The sequence below is a fragment of the Olea europaea genome, chromosome 10 (genome assembly GCF_002742605.1).
Source record: "Olea europaea var. sylvestris chromosome 10, O_europaea_v1, whole genome shotgun sequence".
NCBI lineage: Eukaryota > Viridiplantae > Streptophyta > Magnoliopsida > Lamiales > Oleaceae > Olea > Olea europaea.
Window position 1 is genome coordinate 2,792,587 of NC_036246.1, and position 19,492 is coordinate 2,812,078.

Below are 19,492 nucleotides of genomic sequence, written 5' to 3' on the forward strand. Positions count from 1 at the left end.
CCAAGCGTTGGGCACTAACTGCCCAGGGCACATGGAGTGCTCGACCAATAGAGCAATAAAGAAGGGGTGAAGGGGCCACCTAAACCCAGCCTTAAGGTACGTTTTACATTGTTCTTTAGCACATAGCCTCACACATATATTTCCCTTTCTGACTTAAGCATTGGAGGGGCGACGAGAACACACCTCGTTGCCTTTGTTTCAGGTATCGGAAGATCACGTTCGTACTCCTCATCAGTCATCAAGCTCGAGAAATCTACAGGTACGATTTTTGGTAGCATCACCAACGTTCATGAAACCTTAATGCCATCCCTATTTTCGAGCCATTAGGCTCCAGTACACCTAAGACAAAGGAACTTGTTCCAAAAATTCTGCCATGATAATGAACCAAATACTTCAACTGCTAAAATTTCCATCCCAAACCCACATCAAGAACAAGTTTATGCACAAAATTATTTCAGCCTAAGCAAGAAAAAGCTGTATAGAGGTGTTAGACAAGGGCATTGTGTCAAATGGGTTACGAAAATTAGACTTTCGTAGAACAGAATGAGAGTTTGGTTGGGAACTTACGACTCCATCGAGGCTGTCACCTATGCTTATGATTGCACCGCCTATGGACTCCACAACGATAATGCTCACTCGAATTTTCCTAATATAAAGGATCCAAGTGAATTGGGATTTTTGCGATGGCGCTAGATCGACAGTTCTGGAGAATGATGAAGGTGCCAAAATTCAAGTAATTTGCCAAATGGTAAAGAGAGAAAAAGCTAAAAAGGCAGCCAAAAAAGTGAAAAGTAGAGGAACATAAAGTTGATCATAATTTGTCTTCACTCGAAATCGTTTCGCCAAGTATTTCAATAAAAATATTTTTCGAGTATTAGTGTTGATGAGGGTTCTATTTTCTGATTTCGTTTTGTGGTGAGGGGAAGAGGAAGGGGAAGGGGGCTACGAGTACGAGTGGGAGTGGGAAAGGAAGAGGAGGATAGTAGAGGATGATTTTTCATTTTTTTCATTTTTCTTTTGATTTTTTTAATTTAATTTTTTAATAAAAAATTGAGAGTATAATTGTATTTTTCTTTTATTTTATTTAAAAGGAGGGTATATTTGTTATTTTATAATTTTTAATTGAGAAAATTGGGTAAAAATCGATGGAAAGGACGTTTGTAAAAAATGCAAAAATTTGAAACTTTATGCTAATAAGCCTAATCAGATCGTCCATCAGAATTTCACCGAATATCCCTCTCGCTCCTGCTCTCGGCTAGCAATCCAGAAACCGATCTAGGTATTTTTTTTACACTTTTAATTTGAATGATTTTTATTTTTAATCTAATTAGCGACATTGAATTGTTGATTATCTTGTCATATCACTCTTATTTATTCAATTGACATTCGATTCGAGTTTAATTCTTCTATTACTTTCAATTTAATTAGAATAAACAGAAAGAATCACGATGAGCGAGGTATTTGAAGGTTACGAACGCCAATATTGCGAGCTTTCTGCGAATTTATCGAAGAAGTTGACGTCGGCCAGTCTACTTGACGGAGGTTATATTCGATTCTTGTACCCATCTTGTTGTTTATTATGTATTGGTGATGATTGTAATATTTGGTTCTAAATTGCAGGTTTAAAGTGTTAAAATATCTTGTTGAATCAGAACTGGAATACTATTTGATTTGAAAATGAACAGCGCTAATATGTTCAACTCATCACTGGCTTATTTAAATTCGGAATCTACTCCACAAATACACTAGAAGCAAAAAAAAAATCCAGATTTTGTGTGTGAGATTTGACATGGCGCACTATGAAAGAAATCTGATTTCCAATTTCCTATCGACGTTTAGGCAAAATCTTTTTAAGCTTTTCTTCTCTTTTTTGTCTTGGATAGATGGAACTGTCATTAATGCTCATGCTTATAGTTAAAGAGTTTATTTGTCAATGTATTAACTCTGATTACTTGCTAAAGTCTTCCAATGATGTGGATAACGAGTATGAGAGAGATGTATTCAGAGAAGGAAAATTGAGAATAAAAAGTTTCTTATAGTGTTGTATTCGGGCAATTTTAGATCATTGCTTTCTCTAGAAAGGAGGCTGAGAGAAGTCTTAATAATTTCTGTACATCTTTATGGAGTGCATGTTTATTTGGAAGAGAGAGGGCAGGAGACTTGATGTGCTTGAATACTTCTTTTTCCAAGTAAATTTACGCTTTCCTTATATGCACTTCTGCAAAGTAACTCTTGACCTGACTGCAAAATATCTTGAATGATATTTGATGCGTGTTTGTGGTTCTGAAGCATTTGCTGTTGTTCTTTTGAATCTCTCTCTAAATTTTCCTTAACAATATCATGGAAATTGATTATCTGAAAGAAAAAATATCTTTTATTTGCAGAGCAGAAGAAACAAAAAATCTCTGAAGTAAAAACTGGAGTAGATAATGCAGAAGCTCTGGTTAGCATCGACTCATGTCGATATTGTTTGTCTTATTTCTGTTTGCTCAGAGTTCTTTCTGAAATTGGTCGATGATCTGACAGATTCGGAAAATGGACGTTGAGGCCCGTGGTTTGCAACCAAATGTTAAAGCAGTGCTGCTTGCTAAACTGAGAGAATATAAAACCGATCTTAACAATGTAAAAAATGAAATTAAGCGAATTGCATCAGCAAGCCTAAACCAGGCTGCCCGAGATGATTTGCTGGAGGCAGGGATGGCTGATACATTAACTGTATGTATATATTATTATGACTCATCTCTTTGTTTTGTTATGCATTAGTGTATTCTGACTTTCTTTGTTTAACCTTTTTTCCTTGCATGTTTGATTTTATTTCTTGGAGAGAAATATTATTATTCAGAATTGTGAGTGCCTATTGTACTGTGGTAGTTTATGTGTTTCTCAAGTGTAGAGAGCATTCAACTCTGTGTTTTCCACTTTATGATTTTATTTACTGAATAAATTTTTCATTTGATTCTGGATATCTGCTTGCATAAAACATATCTTTGAGTCACACTTATGTTATACAATAACCTTGTGTTCCAGTACAATTGTTGTGACCTATAGTTTTATGGTCTGATTTTCAATTTCTTACCGTCCTTCCCCACTCTCAACATAAAAAAATGTTCCCATATGCCTGCTTATTGCCCATCGATATAGGCTTGAAGATTTTAGAGAGGAAAACTCTAATTTTTCTTCTATTTTTACAAAGAAATAAACTGGGATATTTATAGGAAAACCCTAACTACAAGCTATCACTGGATCTCCTTAATTTTAGCTACAGTTGGAACAAATGGAGAGAATCACTCTTTTATTTAAATAGAAAAAACTAATCAACATAAAATCAGGAGCTGATTAGGAACAAATTCTGGAATTCCATACTCCCTTCAAGCTGGGGAATAGATGTCAAGCATTTCCAGCTTGGATGTAAATTCTTCAAACTTTATTCTTGGAAGGGCTTTTGTCAGAATGTTAGCAACTTGAAGATGTGTAGATATGTAGACCAAGTTTAGTATCCGTCTGCTTTTTCTTTGATGAAGTGACGGTCTAATTCTACATGCTTAGTCCTATCATGATGAACGGGATATTTAGCAATACCGATTGCAGCCAAATTTTGACAGAGCACCTTTATTGGCTCTTTTGTTGAGATTTTTAACTCGTCTGGTAATCTTTTTAGCCATATTCCTTCACATATACTCTGGGTTAATGCCCGAAATTCTGCTTCGGCACTACTCGTTGAAACAACAGATTGCTTTTTGCTATGCCAAGTGACCAAGTGACTCCATACGTAAGTGCAATAACTTGTGGTTGATCTCCTTTCTGTAATGGAACTTGCCCAATCTGCATCTGAGTAGACATCAACTTTCTTACTCGTTCCTTTTTGAAAGAAAAGTTCTTTACCAGGAGTCCTTTTCAAGTATCGAAGGATTCGATGAACTGCTTCAAGATGTTCTTCATTGGGTTTGTTCATGAAGTGGCTTACAACACTAACTGGAAAACCTATGTTAGGTCTTGTGTGAGACAGATAGATGAGTTTTCTTGCAAGTCGTTGATATCTTCCTTTGTCAACTGGAGGACTTTCTTCCTTGAACCCAATTTTATAATTTGATTCCATAGGAGTGTCAGTGGCTTGCATTCTAACATCTAGTTTCTTTCAATAGATCCAAGATGTACTTACGTTGGGAAACAACTATTCCTTTCTTTGAACGCGCCACCTCCATGCCTATAAAGTATTTAAGTTTTCTTAGGTCTTTGATGTCAAATTCTTTAGCAAGGACCTCCTTTAAACAATTTATTCCTTTTGTATAATCTCCTGTCACACTAATGTCCTCTACATAGACGATGAGGATGGAAATCTTCCCACTAGAAGAGAATTTTGTGAATAGGGTATGGTCGGATTGTCCCTAATAGTACCTATGCTTTTTGATTGGTTTTGAGAACTTGTCAAACCATGCTCTAGGAGATTGCCTGAGACCATACAAAGATTTTTGAAGCTTGCAGACTTTTTTAACATTATTTTTTATCTCAAAGCCAGGTGGAATTTTCATGTACACTTCATCTTCCAAATAGCCATTGAGAAAAGCATTTTTGATGTTCAATTGATGAAGAGGCCAATCTAGATTCGCTGCCAAGGATAGTAATACCCGTACAGTATTGAGTTTGGCAACAGAAGCAAAAGTCTCTTAGTAGTCTATGCCATATGTTAGCAACAAGCCTTGCTTTGTATCGATTTATACTCCCATCTGGATTATACTTGACAGTAAAAATCTACTTGTATCCCACTGGTTGTTTCCCTTCTAGTAAATTTGAAAGTTCCCATGTTCCATTTCTTTTTAAAGCATTGATTTCTTCTCCAATAGCAGCCCTCCATTCTGGTTTCCCTAGAGCATCATGAACACCGTGTGGTATTTCTACATTGGACAGATTAGTGACGAATGCTCGATATTCTGGTGATAAACCATCATAAGATACAAAATTGCAGATAGGATGTTGAGTACATGATCTCACGCCTTTCCTTATTGAAATAGGAACATCAAGATCATTATTGACACTAATATCAGTTGCAGTTTCATAAGAAATATTACTTGGACTATTTGAAACCAGATTGGATTCATGGTTTTCCATAGGAAGTGTGTGGGTCTCCATCTCCTTTTTGGGTCTTTTAATCCATGAATAAACACGTAGCTCTTTGTCAATTGCAGGTTTAGAATGGAATGGGGTGACAGACTCATGGTTACTGGACAAATTTTGTTCTGTTTCCGATGGAGTGAAGTTGGTGATTGGCTCGGCTTTTGATGGGATGGAGGCGTTTGGTCTGACTTCTAATGGAATAGTGGTATTGGGCTCAACTTCAAATGGAGAGGTGTTTAATCTGATTTCTGATGGAATGGAGATATTGGGCTCAACTTTAGATAGAGAGGTGTTGTTATCAAACAAAAAGTTACATTCTTGTACAGATGAGTTCTCCCATTGAATGTGAATTTTTGGGGAATATGATTGGTTTTCAAAAAAGGTAACATCCATAGAAGTATAAAATTTTCTAGTGATGGGTGAATTAACATTTGTAGCCTTTTTAGTGAGAGAGTAACAACCAAGGTAAAGACATTTGATGGCTTTTGGGTCAAGTTTGCTTAGGTGTTGCTCATGAATATGTACAAATGCTTGACAACCAAATATTTTTAATGGTATGGATGACGTAATTTGCAAATCCAGATAGGAAAGGAGAAGGTTTTGACAAGGTGTTTGGAAGTTTAGAACTCTTGATAGCATTCTATTAATGAGGTATGTGGCTGTGACGGCAACTTCTCCCCAAAATTGTTTAGGAACATTTATAGTGAACATAATAGATCTAGCCACTTCTAGAATATGTCTATTTTTCCTTTCTACCAACCCATTTTGTTGGGTCAACACATGAGCTTTGATAAATTATTCCATTCCTATCAAGATACTAGCCAAGTATAGAATTGAAATAGTCTTTGACATTATCGATTCTAAACACTTTTATTTTTGTTCGAAATTGAGTTTGGATCATGCTAGCAAAATTTTTAAAGATAGGGCCAACCTCTGATTTTTCTTTCATTAGGTATATCCAAGTTATTCTAGTATGATCATCAATAAATAACACAAACCACCAAGCGCTTGTGATATTTTTGACTCTAGACGGTCCCCATATGTTACTATGAATGATTGAGAAAGGCTGGGACATTTTGTACCCTTGGATTGGATAGTGATTTTTCACGTTTGGAGAGTTGACACACTTCACATTGAAAGAACTCGGCATTGCTATTATGAAATAATGTAGGAAAATAACGTTTTTACTTTTTAAATACAAGAAATTGGGATGACCTAATATATAGTGCCACAACATGATTGCACTATTTTTATTAGACAAATTTTAATAAACAGAAAGCGGCATACTACTTGCAGTTTGAGCTTGTTCTTTAGGATTATTAGGACTTTTGAGGAGATAGAGCCCTACACGCTCCTTAGCACTGCCAATCTTGCTCTTTGATTCCAAGTCCTGAAATTCACAATGATCGGAGAAAAAATTAGCGACACATTTCAGGTCCTTGGTAAGCTTTCTAATGGACAATAGATTGCAAGTCAGATTTAGAACCACGAGAACTGAATTTAGAGTTAAGTTATCTGCAATTATAACAGATTCTATTCCAACAACCTTAGATAATAATCCATCAGCAATTCGAACCATAAAATTCTCAGAAGTTGGGGCATATTTGTGAAACAAATTAGCATTACCAGTCATGTGATCTGATGCACCGGAGTCAGCAATCCATGAGCTATTTTTCTCCATTTGAGTGCTCAAAACAGTTGAAAAGTTACCTATTTGAGCAACAGATCCAGAAACTGTGGAATTGGGAAGAGAAGAGGATTGTTGACTAATCAATTTCTTTAGTAGCTCAATTTGTTCAATGCTGAAAAGGTTGGTATCTGGTGCAGGTTTTTCTCCTATAGTAGACATGAAGCCACGACTTTCAGTAGCTATTTCGATTTCCAGTCAGCCGACTTTCCGTGTAGTTTCTAGCAAGTGTCCCTGGTGTGTCCGGGCTTCCTGCAGTGGTCACACCAGGGCCTTCCTCCTCTTCTTTGTCGACTGTTGTCATTCGGCAAATTATTCACATGGCTTGCCATAAGAGCAGAACTCTCACTCAGGTTTGGTGAGACTTGGTTTCCCAACATAATCTTCTTTCTGCTTTCCTCTCTTCTGATCTCAGGAAAGACCTCTGATCGGAGGAATGGGCTTCATTCCTAGGACACTTCCTTTTCTTCATCCAGATTTTTATTAAGACCAAATAAGAATCTAAAAATTCTTTCCCTATCGACAATCTTTTTGTATTTGAGACTACATTCTGAAAAGCCAAGTTTAGCATCATCAAAAAGGTCTAGTTGTTGCCAATATCTATTTAAAGTATTAAAATACTGTGTAACAGTAAGTTCCCCTTGACGGAGATCATTTAGGATACCTTTTATCTCAAATAATTCAGAAGTGTTTTCATTATCTGAGTAGGTTTCCTTAGCTGCATCCCAAATTTCCTTAGCGGTCTTGTAGTACATGAAGTCCTCTCCGATTTCTTTGGTCATGGAGTTGATTAACCATGACATCACTATGCTATTTTCTAACTTCCAGGCCTTATATTTTGGATCTTCCATCGAAGGTGTAGGCCTTGCTCCAGTTATGAAGTCGTCTTTTCCCTTCCCGCAGATGAATAGCATGATTGAGTGACTCCATTGGAGGTAATTATTTTCACTCAACTTATTCCTAGTGATAGGCATAACAAAGCTATCAAATCCGCCATTGATGTTGGAAGGGGTGTCTTCTTAGTTGGAAGTTACTTCAATTGAGGAAGAGGTGGCTGGAAATTCCGATTTTTACCATTTTAATGGATACAGATCAAGCTCTGATACCATGAAGATTTTAGAGAGGAAAACTGTAATTTTTATTCTATTTTTACAAAGAAATAAACTAGAATATTTTTAGGAAAATCCTGACTACAAGCTGACACTGGATCTCCTTAATTTTAGCTACAGTTGGAACAAATCGAGAATCACTCTTTTATTTAAATAGAAAAACAAATCAACATAAAATCAGGAACTGATTAGGAAAAAATTCTGGAATTTCATAAGCCTCATTATATAAATCATTTACTTGTAATACCGTGTTTTAACTATTAAGAGGAATAGGCTACCATTGTTTCTAAAAAGCGCGTTGAGATGCGGGAAAAACACTTTACCTTGGCAGTCAGCATGAATTAGTTACAGTTGACCATTTGCTTGTATTAATTTTTCTTATTTTTTCCTTTTTTTTAAAACTTGTATCTGACTTTAGTTTATTAATTTTTTTATTTTTTATTTTTTTAAGCACGAATTAAATGGTCAATTGCTAAGTTGACCGTTTGCCTAGGCGTGCTGTATTAATTTTGCCTAGGCCTACTGTATTAATTTTTTTTATTCCAGTTTTTAAAAACCTGTATCTTACTTTAGTTTTTTTTTTTTTTTTTCCTTTTTTTTAAAAGGCTTTTATTTGACTTTAGTTTCAAATTTTGAAATGACTATCTGTGCAAAAGTCAAAAATGACTTTGTCATATCAAATTTAAGTTACGATGCTATATATATTATGTAATTATGATTTTGAAACTTATTATCTTGTTTTGTTGAAAACTTTGAAAGTATTAATGAAGTTTCTATGAATATGCAAGTAAGACTTGTCTAATTGAAAGTTGTAACTATGAAAAATAGTCTAACTGCATTTCAAAAAATTGAAATTTGTATAATTGACTAATTGTAGGAATTATTAAATAAATATAGTATTTTATAATTTTAGATGCTTGGTATGTATTATTTTAATTATTAAATAATTTTTAGAATGATTATTTAAAATAGTAGTAAAAATAAGTAAACACATTTTTACGCCTTCGCCTCGCCCGGGCTTGTAAAGCTTGAAGCTTGCATTTTAGAATATTGGCTATACCCCCTCCCCTTGAGGCACTAATGATGACTTTGATAGGTATCGGCTAATCAGAGAGACAGATTGTTAGTGTCAACTGAAAGATTGAACAAATCCAGTGACAGGATTCTAGAAAGTAGAAAGGTCATGCTGGAGACAGAGGATCTTGGCGTCTCACTTCTTCAAGATCTACACCAACAGCGACAGTCTCTCTCACATGCAAATAACACGGTATTACTTCATCACCATCTTGTTCTATTTAAGGATTATTATTATTTTTATTTTTTAAAGTTTTTTGTAGTCTTTAATCCAAAGAAAAGGTAGTATAATGTGTCTTGATGAGGTTTGAAAACCCCAGTCCTCCAGCAGACATTGTGGAACCTTGATACTTTTGTCCACTTACTAGATCTGAAATCTTTATTTGCTATCTTTACTATGGTTGATCTTTACCTATTCCAGCTTCATGGTGTGGACGATAATGTAAGCAGGAGCAAGAGAATTATAAATTCCATGTCAAGGAGGATGAACAGAAACAAGTGGATTATAGGTGCTGTAATTACGGTACTAGTCATTGTCATTATTGTGATATTGTATTTTAAACTTTCCAAGTAACTAGGACTGTGTCTGTTTGGAGATGTTGTGAAGTACATGAGCTTGTTGTCAACTTAACTCCATATTTTACTTTCTGTGAGTTTACGGTTCAGTATGATTTCTGGTGCTTTTTTTCCCCTTATTATGAAAAAGCTACATATTTGAAAAACATTGTGATTTTCATGGTTGTAATCTTGGATTGCCTTGTAACTTTGAATTCGCTGCAGTCGGAAAGCAATCTGCCATTCACTTTATTCTTCATGTTCTCCACCAATCTTTTTAGGACCTGGACACAAAAACACGCTGTTGAGTTACTGGGGTGGGCGGGATGGGGTTGCACTAAAAGAAATAAATGGGGGCTGATGAGATATCTGATTCTGAGACATCTCGTCGAATATTTTCAGGGACCAAAGAAAGCATAATAGGTAGAACAAATTTTATGCCATCTGTAGTTGAACTTTAAGCCTACTTCTTGGTCCACTGCCATCAGGATATAGGCACTTTTTATACATGTACATGATTTGCACTTTTTATACATGTACATGATTTGCATAATGATTTACATACATATGATGTGTGATGTGATGGGATCAAAATTTCTTCAACCAAATTAAAAAGAAAAAGAAAAGAAATCTTCATTCTCTTTTTGATACCTTATCTGTATATAAATCGTTATGTAAGTTCATTATGTACAAGTAGCATTATTCTTATACCAAGGGAAAACCGAGACGGCTTAAGCATGTCATCTAGTCCTTGAAGTTCACATCTAATCTGCACAATAGTGGCTTGTGGTTGGTGTTGCAACTTCGTAAAAATTTATAGGTCACATAATTCAAGAACCTTCATATATGATGGGGTGCCATGGCTTATGCATTGCCATTTTGGACTTAGCTTAATCAGCCTCTGCGAGCCTCCGTGCTGCACCACCCAACATGACGTAAGCACTGCAATTTTGGTCATGTTTAAAGCAAAATTAGAGGCGAAAAGGAAGGGATGCTGAACCAATTCTTCTAGTGAGAATGCCCTTAAATTATAAGAATTTGGGAAAATGGTACTAGAACTCCACTTCTTTATCATTGAGATCGACTTGGAGTGTGGACATTGCCCTTTGCCATGAGTGATTCTCGAAGATCATTTGAGGTGAAGACCTGAATTAGGCACTTTATCTTCCTCATGTGGCTCTTATCAGTGGCTAAAATTTGTGACTTGCACACTTGTATATTGTTTGGCGGTAAAGTCTTCAAACTGTCGTTTTCTGAAGTTTAAGAACTACATTGCCGTTGATGCAATATTCTGAGGACAGGTTGTGAATTTTTCCTGAAACGTAAATTCGTCTGCAATAGGAAAATCAACCAACGTTGGGTTACTATTACGAGAGAGATTTTGCAGCTGAAGTCATAAAAAACTACCATTCAAATGCTCAAGAACAAAATTTATTCTTTGATTCACTACATATATCATGTTCAATGCCCATACTAACCAAAAACGAAGGTTTTTGCTGAAACGGTAGAAGCTTATAAATTAAAATTCCAAATATAAAACTCGTATTATCGCATACCACAAGTACTATGAATGTAAAGAACAAGCATTATTACATCACAAGATGCTTAGAAACTCAAATTTTCAGTTACGGGCTGGAAATATGTGCACAGTGCCTCCTTATCTTCCCCAATAAACTTTACTGAGTTCAGTTGTTTTCTGGTAGAGTGATTCCTAAGCTGAATATGGTATCCTAGCAGCCATTCTCTGGGCCAGCCATGACCGTTGTGGATCTGGGTCAATGAAACCATGTGCAACAAACTGTTCTGCTTCTTCATCTATCAGTTCTCTGGCCCATGTCACCCGTTTTGAGGGGCAACTGCCGGGACCAAAACACCTAAAATGTTGTTCAACCTTTTAGATAAACAGCGTAGATGAACAAGTGGCCGTACTTTTAAAAAGATTGTTCTAAAGTTTAAAAATGTCCCACACTTTAGTTTTTGTTCTTTCTTTACACCGTTTCTTGGAATTGTGAAAATTCTTTAGGACTTACTTGTACTCGTAAAAGCAAGCACATCTTTCGTTCTCAGTCTTTCCCCAATTATTCCAACCAACATTCTTAATGCAAGCATCCATATATGTGTAAGCAAAAACCACCCTCCCAAAAGGTCCCCATGGCCGTCCAAGATGTGTGTATTGTGACCCTCCATTACCAGTAATTACACATCTGCGCCAATACAGCAAATGGATAGCAGAAGGTGAAACTCAAAATAAAATCACCGAAGCATTTATAGAATCATCAAAATAAAGCTACAATAAGAAGTGAATAAAAAAGTGAAGAATTAACACCATAAAAACAATTCAGCGCTAGAACTAATCAGTTCACATATTCTTCAAATTGATTAAATGGACGCAAGTAAGAAAGCCAAATATAATAGCTATCCTGAGTGGATTGAACATCTAATAGCTCTTAACTTCTCTCAAGACGAAGCCAGAATGAATGACACTAGTCAATCTGGAACAGTCAGAGGCATAGAAACCACTGTTTAATTAGACAAGAAAATATGAAAAAAAATAAAATTAAATAATGCCAGTCTTGTAATGACCATAGATCCCTAAGAAATCAGGTCAAAATATGCTGCTCATTTGACCATATAGAGTTTAGAAACAGCGTGTCAAAAATTTTGCTCTTTTGGGAGGTTCAAAGCTCAACAAACCACTTAAATCTAAGTAATTGCATTCCTGACTCGTTCGTCAAGAATGCAGAAAGGACGTTGTAAACATGACTTCCAAGTATGTTGTATATGTGTCTTCTGTTTGACATCCCATAGACCAACTCATTAAAAGCCACTCCTGGAGGCAATAACTTGTAGCACCTCTTCTATACTTTTTGGTGTAGCACTCAGTTGCAAATTATGAGGATTCTGTTGGATTACCAAAATGAAGAAGTTCACAAAAATCCTAGATGACTTCTAATCCATCTTTTTCAGGATTAATACCATGACCTGGTTCTTATCTTACTTTTGATTGAAAACCCTCATAATATCCATTTATACTCAACACAATGAATTTGGCCACATAGACAAATCAAATCGACTATAGTAAATGTCAAGACTCGAGCTAAAATAAGGTCAATCACAAACCTTAAGAATACATAGCCAGTGGTCTCTTGAGAAGATTTTCTACTTTGTGCAGTTATAAATCCAGCGGATTTGCAGTGGATGTGACAATGCTCCAAAAGTGCAGTGCTGTTACCAAAGATGAAGTCTACACTTCCTTCAATATAGCAATCTCTCAAATATTGCTTCCCATAATGCAAATACAAGGTATCCTGCATAACCACCAATTTCATTGGATGAAATATTTTTAATTCAGGTATAAATAAACAAAACTAAAATCTTTACGGTAAATACAACAATTGAATATTTTTCCTTATTAAACTTTTGGAATTCAGTGCATTAATGTAAGTTTATTCAAAGATTTCCAAAACCACCGTTGAATCAATTCTAAATGACATTCTTCCTTAGAATGAATCATATCAGTAACTAGTAACAAACACTAAAGTTCAAGAGAAGAAAAACAGATCCAATTATATACCTGCCACCCAAGAAACCTGCAATTATAGAACGCACAACGGTCTGCTGTCGCTCTAATAGCCACGGCCTGTCCCGAACCCTACAGAAGTAATACATAAACTCATCATATATTACCAACTTGAAATTATTCTCAAGCATTTTAGCTAAAATGAGCACTATGTGACATACATCAAGACCTCAAGCTACTATGATTTATCACAACCAATAACTTCAACAATCACACGTTAATCAGATTATAAATAACTGCACTTCTTTATAATAACTCAACTGTTCAATCGACACATTCAAGAAAAAAACTACACAAATTATAAAATGGAGAGAAATTCGAACCTCGGGAGCTGAATTTTCGAAAGTAATGTTCTCAGCAATAAAATCCTCTCCTTCCACAATCGTACTTCCGCAACCAAAAGTCCCAGTTCCAATTACCCTAGACGCCTTCACACCAAGAATCCAAAATAAACAGTAAAAATTTAGAGCCCAATAGAAAATTTTCACTTATTGAATTCAAATAAGCTACAAGAAAAACCTGATGGTGGTCGATTCGGGTGGCGGTGTTGTTCCACGTTAACACTGTCTCCTCCGGGCGCAACCCGGTGAGGGTTATGAAGTTCTTGGTCTTAGGCACGTACACCGGTTGCTTGTAAACACCCGGCGTCAATCGAATAATCGTCCGGCACTTGTTGCCCAGCGGCACGGCGTCGATTGCTTCCTGCACCGTCGCGAAATCGGCACTTCCGTCCTGCGCCACCGTTATTACCATTGAACCCATGATCTTACCGTAGCTGTTTTCTGATTTTCTCGGGGATTATAAGGGTTCGAGAGAGGGATTGGATGCGTTTCGAGAATCAAATGCAGTGATGAAAATGAGTGACTAAGCATGTTTATGTAAAAACTCAATTTAAGTACTCGTTAAAAGTGCATTTAATTATAATCTGTTGTTCTTTCACAATGTTTCTTCAAATGTCACAAGATTTTTTTCTTTTTCTCTCTTTTTCAAAATCAATATCCACATAATTAAAATTAAGTCCATGTTTGGTAAAAATTAAAATTCAGATTTTAATTTAAATCAAAAGTGAAAATAAATTTTAACTACATATTTTAGGGGAACTTCTGTTTTTTTATACACATGTCATTAACTTTCATCAAACAGAAGCTAAGTTATAAAATAACTTTTTGATTGGTGGGGTTCTTTGGAGCTCGAGAGACGAAATAGAGAAATTTGTTGCTTTCGTGTAACATGCTATGATCTCAATGGCCGTACGAGATAGATGAGTTTCACGCACTCTAAGCTCACTTGCGCGTGAACTTACTTCCTAAAACTTTTAATAAACATGCATCTAAAAAACCAATAGATGATTTAAAGAAAAATGCAATTGAACTTCAACGTACATGTTACATTTCAAAGGCACCTTAGAGCATCTTCAAGAAACTCTCTAAGAATGAGATGCTCTCTATTTTAAAGAGTCAATCTTTAAAATTATACTTCAAAAAACTCTTTAAATTAACATTTTATTTAGATAGTGAGTTTGATTGTCCAATCACTCTCTATAATTAAATGCATTTAAAATATTTCAATTTTCAATGTTGAAAAATAATAAAATAATCTAAAGAAAAGTTAATTAAAATAAAAGATAGATAAAAATAATAAATCTATTTTTGGAATATTAAGATTAAGTGTTAAATATAAAGAGTTCTCTAAATATATAAATCTTTCTAAATAATATAATATACTCTTTAAAAACCGCTCTTATTACATATAGGATATATAGAGATGGAAGAGTAGCAAAATTCATCTTTCCTAGCCATTGAAAAATTATTCAAAATCATCAATACACAAATAGAAAAAAAAGACACTTTATTTTGGGGAGCCGGCAACATCTTCATCTTCATCTTCATCTTCATCTTCATCCACCTCAGTGTCCAAAGCATCTAAAGGGTCACAAGGCGAGTTTTCCACTGTTACAGCACCCGTGCCGTCATTATCCTGGCTTCCACGGAGAGACGAAAATGATAAGGGATTGCTCGTAGAGCTCGCCTTTCTAAGGCCCTGGATGGCTCTCAGTGCAGCGTGGATGCTTCGATGTATACCTGTAGCTTCCTCGAGGGACGGGGATGTCTCCATGTAAATATTTGAAACATCGTTAGCAGGCTCTGTGCCTGTCTTGTCGCGTTCGTTGGTAGCAGATTCAACAACTTCTGCTTCAAGCGGGAAGAGAAGTTCAATATTTGCCTCGCACTCGATAACTAATCTCGTGAGAGGTTCGATTGTGAAAAACGGTTGACGAAGTGCGAGCTGTGTATAAGGCAGGCACAACAATCCCCCAGTTCTTTTATCATATTTCTTCAGAATCTTAATCAGACCTAAAGAAAAGTGCAGTAACATTTCATTAAACACTGATCAAACATCCAAAATCCTCAAGAGAAATATAATTTACCTGCCAAATTTAGAGAGCTATAATTTTTTAGCAGAATCATTTCCCCATGAATGGTGACGAAGTCCCTACGAATTTCCATCATCTCTTTGCTAAATTCAGTCTCCGAGGTAAACGCTCCATCTTCGCTGTCCCTCTCCATTACTAAATCAATTTTTTCCTTTAGCGCCTGCCATAACAGTTGTTGATAATGAACATAGTGACACAGAGAAAATTGCACCAAATTAATAGTTTAATGTAATAACTCTTCACAGCCGCTATTACACTACGAATCAAGACCCTAAAGCAGAAATATGTAACTCCACAGTCGAGATTTTAAGAGATGAAATTGATGCCAAAAATTTGGATGGATAAATCAGAATGCAAGGAAGTACACTGATTCCTCTTTGACAAAAAACTGGTTGTGGGTTTTGTCTAGATTTTCTGGAAAACCACGAGCCAGCTTGATTCAGATTTCTCTTAAGGATTTCAATGGCTTAGAAAAGATGTTTACACTTTCAACATTAATCTAGCAAGTCGACAAAGTAGATGGCGAGGTTCTCACGATTAAAAGATATATAAATTATGCTTGTGTGTCTTATCTTAAACATAAGCAACAAATCTACATTCAAAATAAGCCAACCCAAACATGCTCACTCTTCAAAAAGTTTTTTATGCCTTAACTAAGCAACCAAATTAAGATATTCCAGGGATATTCTTTTCCACAACGACGTCATAAGGATTAATGATCACTAAATTGTTATTCTACTCCAACTTTTTCGACAACTATTCCACCAACATCAAATTTTAGAACAAATTGCCTCATGAATTGTCCTTTTCTCCAATTTTTTTCAACTCTATTTAGCTTCCATGAACTTATTTGCTCATGATCGATTGTCTTCGTACTCAAATGACAACTAAATTTGCAGGTACAATTTCTCCATTCTTCTAACAAGCAAAGCAGCAATAAGAAAAGCTCAACAATTTCTGCGTCGATGAAGAGGAGAATTTGTGAGTTATCCCGGTTCAGAAAAAGTAAATTCTTCTCTTCCCTACCCTCACACACACAAAAACACGAATTCTGTTTTCTTTTCTCGAAGAAAAATAACAGACCCAATTAAAAAAATAAAACTTTGCTATGAGAACGAAGTCCCAGCTTTAAAAAACCCATAAATATTAACTTACTCAAGAGCTTGATAATGAATACAGAACACTAATCAAAGCCAAGAATTGCAAATTATCTATTTAGACATCTTACCCAATCACGAACTTTCAATATAACCTTAACAAATCAAGAAAACTTCAATAATTTATCAAAATATCTACATAAATTAAAGATATGGAATGTAGATGTGATAACAGATATACATATATATGAAGAAAAAACCTGGAAGCGAATGATGAATTCTTCCTCTTTATCGACGTAGAAATCGTTGAACTTCTCGAGTTCGTCGTTGAGAATCCCAACGAACCAATCCTGCAGCGTATGCAACGGCAGCATCGGGACCGTATCATCGCCGTCCACCAGCGAAGGATTCAAGGTAGAATCGCCGGCAGGTATGTTCTTGAGGAGCTTCTTCAAGAGTTTGTAGCACAAATACTTGTCCCTCCATTCCGGTAGGGTTTCTTCTAAATGCATACTAAATTCTTTCCCGAATTTCATCCTTTATTACAATTGTTTCACACTGGTTTACAGTAATTATTGTTGTTTGGAGAAATTAAATGTTTCGTAATGCTTTTGTACTGGAATTCTGAAACGGAATAAAACGTGGAAAAATAAAATAAAAATTGCAGTGGGGTTAAAATGGAAAAAGGTTATATACTATTTGGGCCATTTTCATGTATATCCCGGTTAAAATGAGGAACCAACAAAAACCTCGAAAGTACAAAAGAATATTCTTGAGTAATAAGAAAGGATAAACACAATTTATTTCGTCTAGGCTGAATTTTCAATTTTGCAGTTTTGTATTTTAGTTAGACTCTCTATTTTGAGGAGGATATTCTATTAATTGAAAAGTATTTGTAAATTTATAAATTACTCAAATAAATTCTTTATTTTTAACACTTTGTTTTAGTGTTTTGAAAAAATATTTATTATTTTCCTCTATCTTTTATTTTAACTAACTTCTCTTTAGATTATTTTATTATTTTTCTACATTGAAAATTAAAATACTTTGAGTGTATTTAATTATAAAGAGTGAGTTTGACTTTTCAAATTTGAAAAGTCAAATCTACTCTCCAAATTAAAATGTTAATTTAAAGAGTTCATTGAAACATGATTTTAAAGGTTAACTCTTTAAAATAAAGTGTATTTCATGTGTTAAAGAATCTATTGAAACATAATTTTAAGGGTTAACTCTTTAAAATTGAGAGTATCTTATGTTTAAAGAATCTCTTTGATATGCTCTTAGTACCAGAGTATCGAGTCATGGATTGATCTAAAAAGTATGTCACGTTTTATTAAAGAATAATGCTACTCATAAATAGAATCCATGATTTTCTCAATTTCGAGCCCCGTTGTCCATTTAAGATGATCTTCTCTCCATCCTCATTTTTACTTATCACGTGTACAACAATCTACATTGTTTTATTGGAGATACTCTTTGTCCGACAATGTGCATATTTTTCTGAATGTATTGAATTGATAACTTGATCAATTACTTTTCAGTTAGCAAGTAATCTCGAAATTACATAAGAATATTCTTATACTAACTTAATTGAAAGTATTAGAGCCAATGATAGAGTGAACTAACAATTCACTACGAGGAAGTTGGCTATATTTAATATGAATCTTGTCCCTAAATTATACAATTAAATAAAGATGCTTATGCAATTCGGTTCCCATTGAAGTTGGGAAAACTTCAATGTTCATATGTTGACATATTTCAAATCGCTTAGGAAGCGACTGAAAAAAATAAGTGACAATAAATTGGAAATTTTACAAAATGTATGAAAATAAATGGGTAACTATTACGGTTTCTGAAAATTATGTTAATAAATGACTGTGCTTAAATTATAATTTACTCACTTTTCAAACACCCATACTGGATTTGCTATGGTGACAATGGCATGTCACGGCCCCTATTCGTTTATCAAAGCCCCATACGCAAATTAGACACTGGTTTGAACTTAAACTTTTTTGTGTGAAGTTTTTAGCCCAACAAATATTTTAACAATAAAGCCCAGTAGCCCAATAGTTTTCCCTCTTTCTTCTTTATGTGTTAATTCTTGGAAAAAATTCATAACTAAGAGTGTATTTGATTACATTTATTTTCAATGGAAAATTGATATTTTCCCCCCAAATTCTTACTTGGAGTATTTGATTGCTATTTTTTTCATGGAAAATATTTTCCAACTTTTGAAAATATGCCTAATTTTCCTTGTTTTAAGGAAAACATTTTCCTTGTTTTTAAGGAAAACATTTTCCTTGGTTAGAGGTGGTTTTATTTTCCACAAAAGATGAAAAATATTTTTTTTAGGTGATATTTTTCATGTCAATCAAACACACTCTAATAGATTAAGTATCACTTATTTCAAAATTAAGAAAAGAGATTTCAAATTTCAAAAATCAGATATTTATTAAAATTTATTTATGATTTAATTAATTAATTAAATATTTTATTGATTAAATATATTAGGATCACAGATCTGTATAATTTGATAACAATTTAATGATTTAATTAGTCACATATTATTTTTTTTTATCACAAATCAGAATTTTTATACTTTACAAATTATTTACAGTTTCAATTCCAAAAATTTACATGTCACAATTTGTTCATCGATATCAAATCAATAATTTATAAGTCACAATTTATTTATCAGTCACGAATCACAAATATTATAAGTTACAACTTATTGTACAGTTGCAAATTATCAAATTATCCTCAAATTAACAATTTTTTAAGTCATACATTAGCTTTTGATCATAATTTATCGTTTTCAATGGTCACGTATTATTTATTAGTTTC

The 19,492-nt window shown here is 34.6% G+C and overlaps 3 protein-coding genes across 4 annotated transcripts; 1 reads left to right on the forward strand and 2 right to left on the reverse strand.

The window, feature by feature from the left end:
* The first annotated feature begins 1,128 nt into the window (after positions 1-1,128).
* LOC111400885 (vesicle transport v-SNARE 13-like) lies at positions 1,129-9,788 on the forward strand. 2 transcript variants are annotated; one of them, XM_023028334.1, is made up of 6 exons: positions 1,129-1,279; positions 1,429-1,542; positions 2,385-2,443; positions 2,527-2,715; positions 9,005-9,175; positions 9,404-9,788. In XM_023028334.1, exons 2-6 carry the CDS (start codon positions 1,449-1,451, stop codon positions 9,554-9,556), a joined length of 666 nt encoding a protein of 221 aa, XP_022884102.1. In that variant the 5' UTR covers positions 1,129-1,279; positions 1,429-1,448; the 3' UTR covers positions 9,557-9,788. The 2 variants fall into 2 exon arrangements, with proteins under 2 accessions (XP_022884102.1, XP_022884103.1); XM_023028335.1 differs by having other exon boundaries at positions 9,020-9,175.
* Positions 9,789-10,950: 1,162 nt separating this feature from the next.
* On the reverse strand, positions 10,951-14,005 carry LOC111400880 (pectinesterase 31). Its single transcript, XM_023028326.1, has 6 exons — positions 13,637-14,005; positions 13,441-13,545; positions 13,112-13,189; positions 12,658-12,845; positions 11,568-11,741; positions 10,951-11,411 (listed from the first exon to the last, which is right to left on the reverse strand). The coding sequence occupies exons 1-6, from the start codon at positions 13,877-13,879 to the stop codon at positions 11,249-11,251; spliced, it is 951 nt and encodes a 316-aa protein (XP_022884094.1). The 5' UTR covers positions 13,880-14,005; the 3' UTR covers positions 10,951-11,248.
* An 823-nt stretch (positions 14,006-14,828) lies between these two features.
* On the reverse strand, positions 14,829-17,322 carry LOC111400881 (SPX domain-containing protein 4-like). The gene is made up of 3 exons (XM_023028327.1): positions 16,909-17,322; positions 15,546-15,711; positions 14,829-15,471 (listed from the first exon to the last, which is right to left on the reverse strand). Exons 1-3 carry the CDS (start codon positions 17,182-17,184, stop codon positions 14,966-14,968), a joined length of 948 nt encoding a protein of 315 aa, XP_022884095.1. The 5' UTR covers positions 17,185-17,322; the 3' UTR covers positions 14,829-14,965.
* Between the last annotated feature and the right edge of the window lie 2,170 nt (positions 17,323-19,492).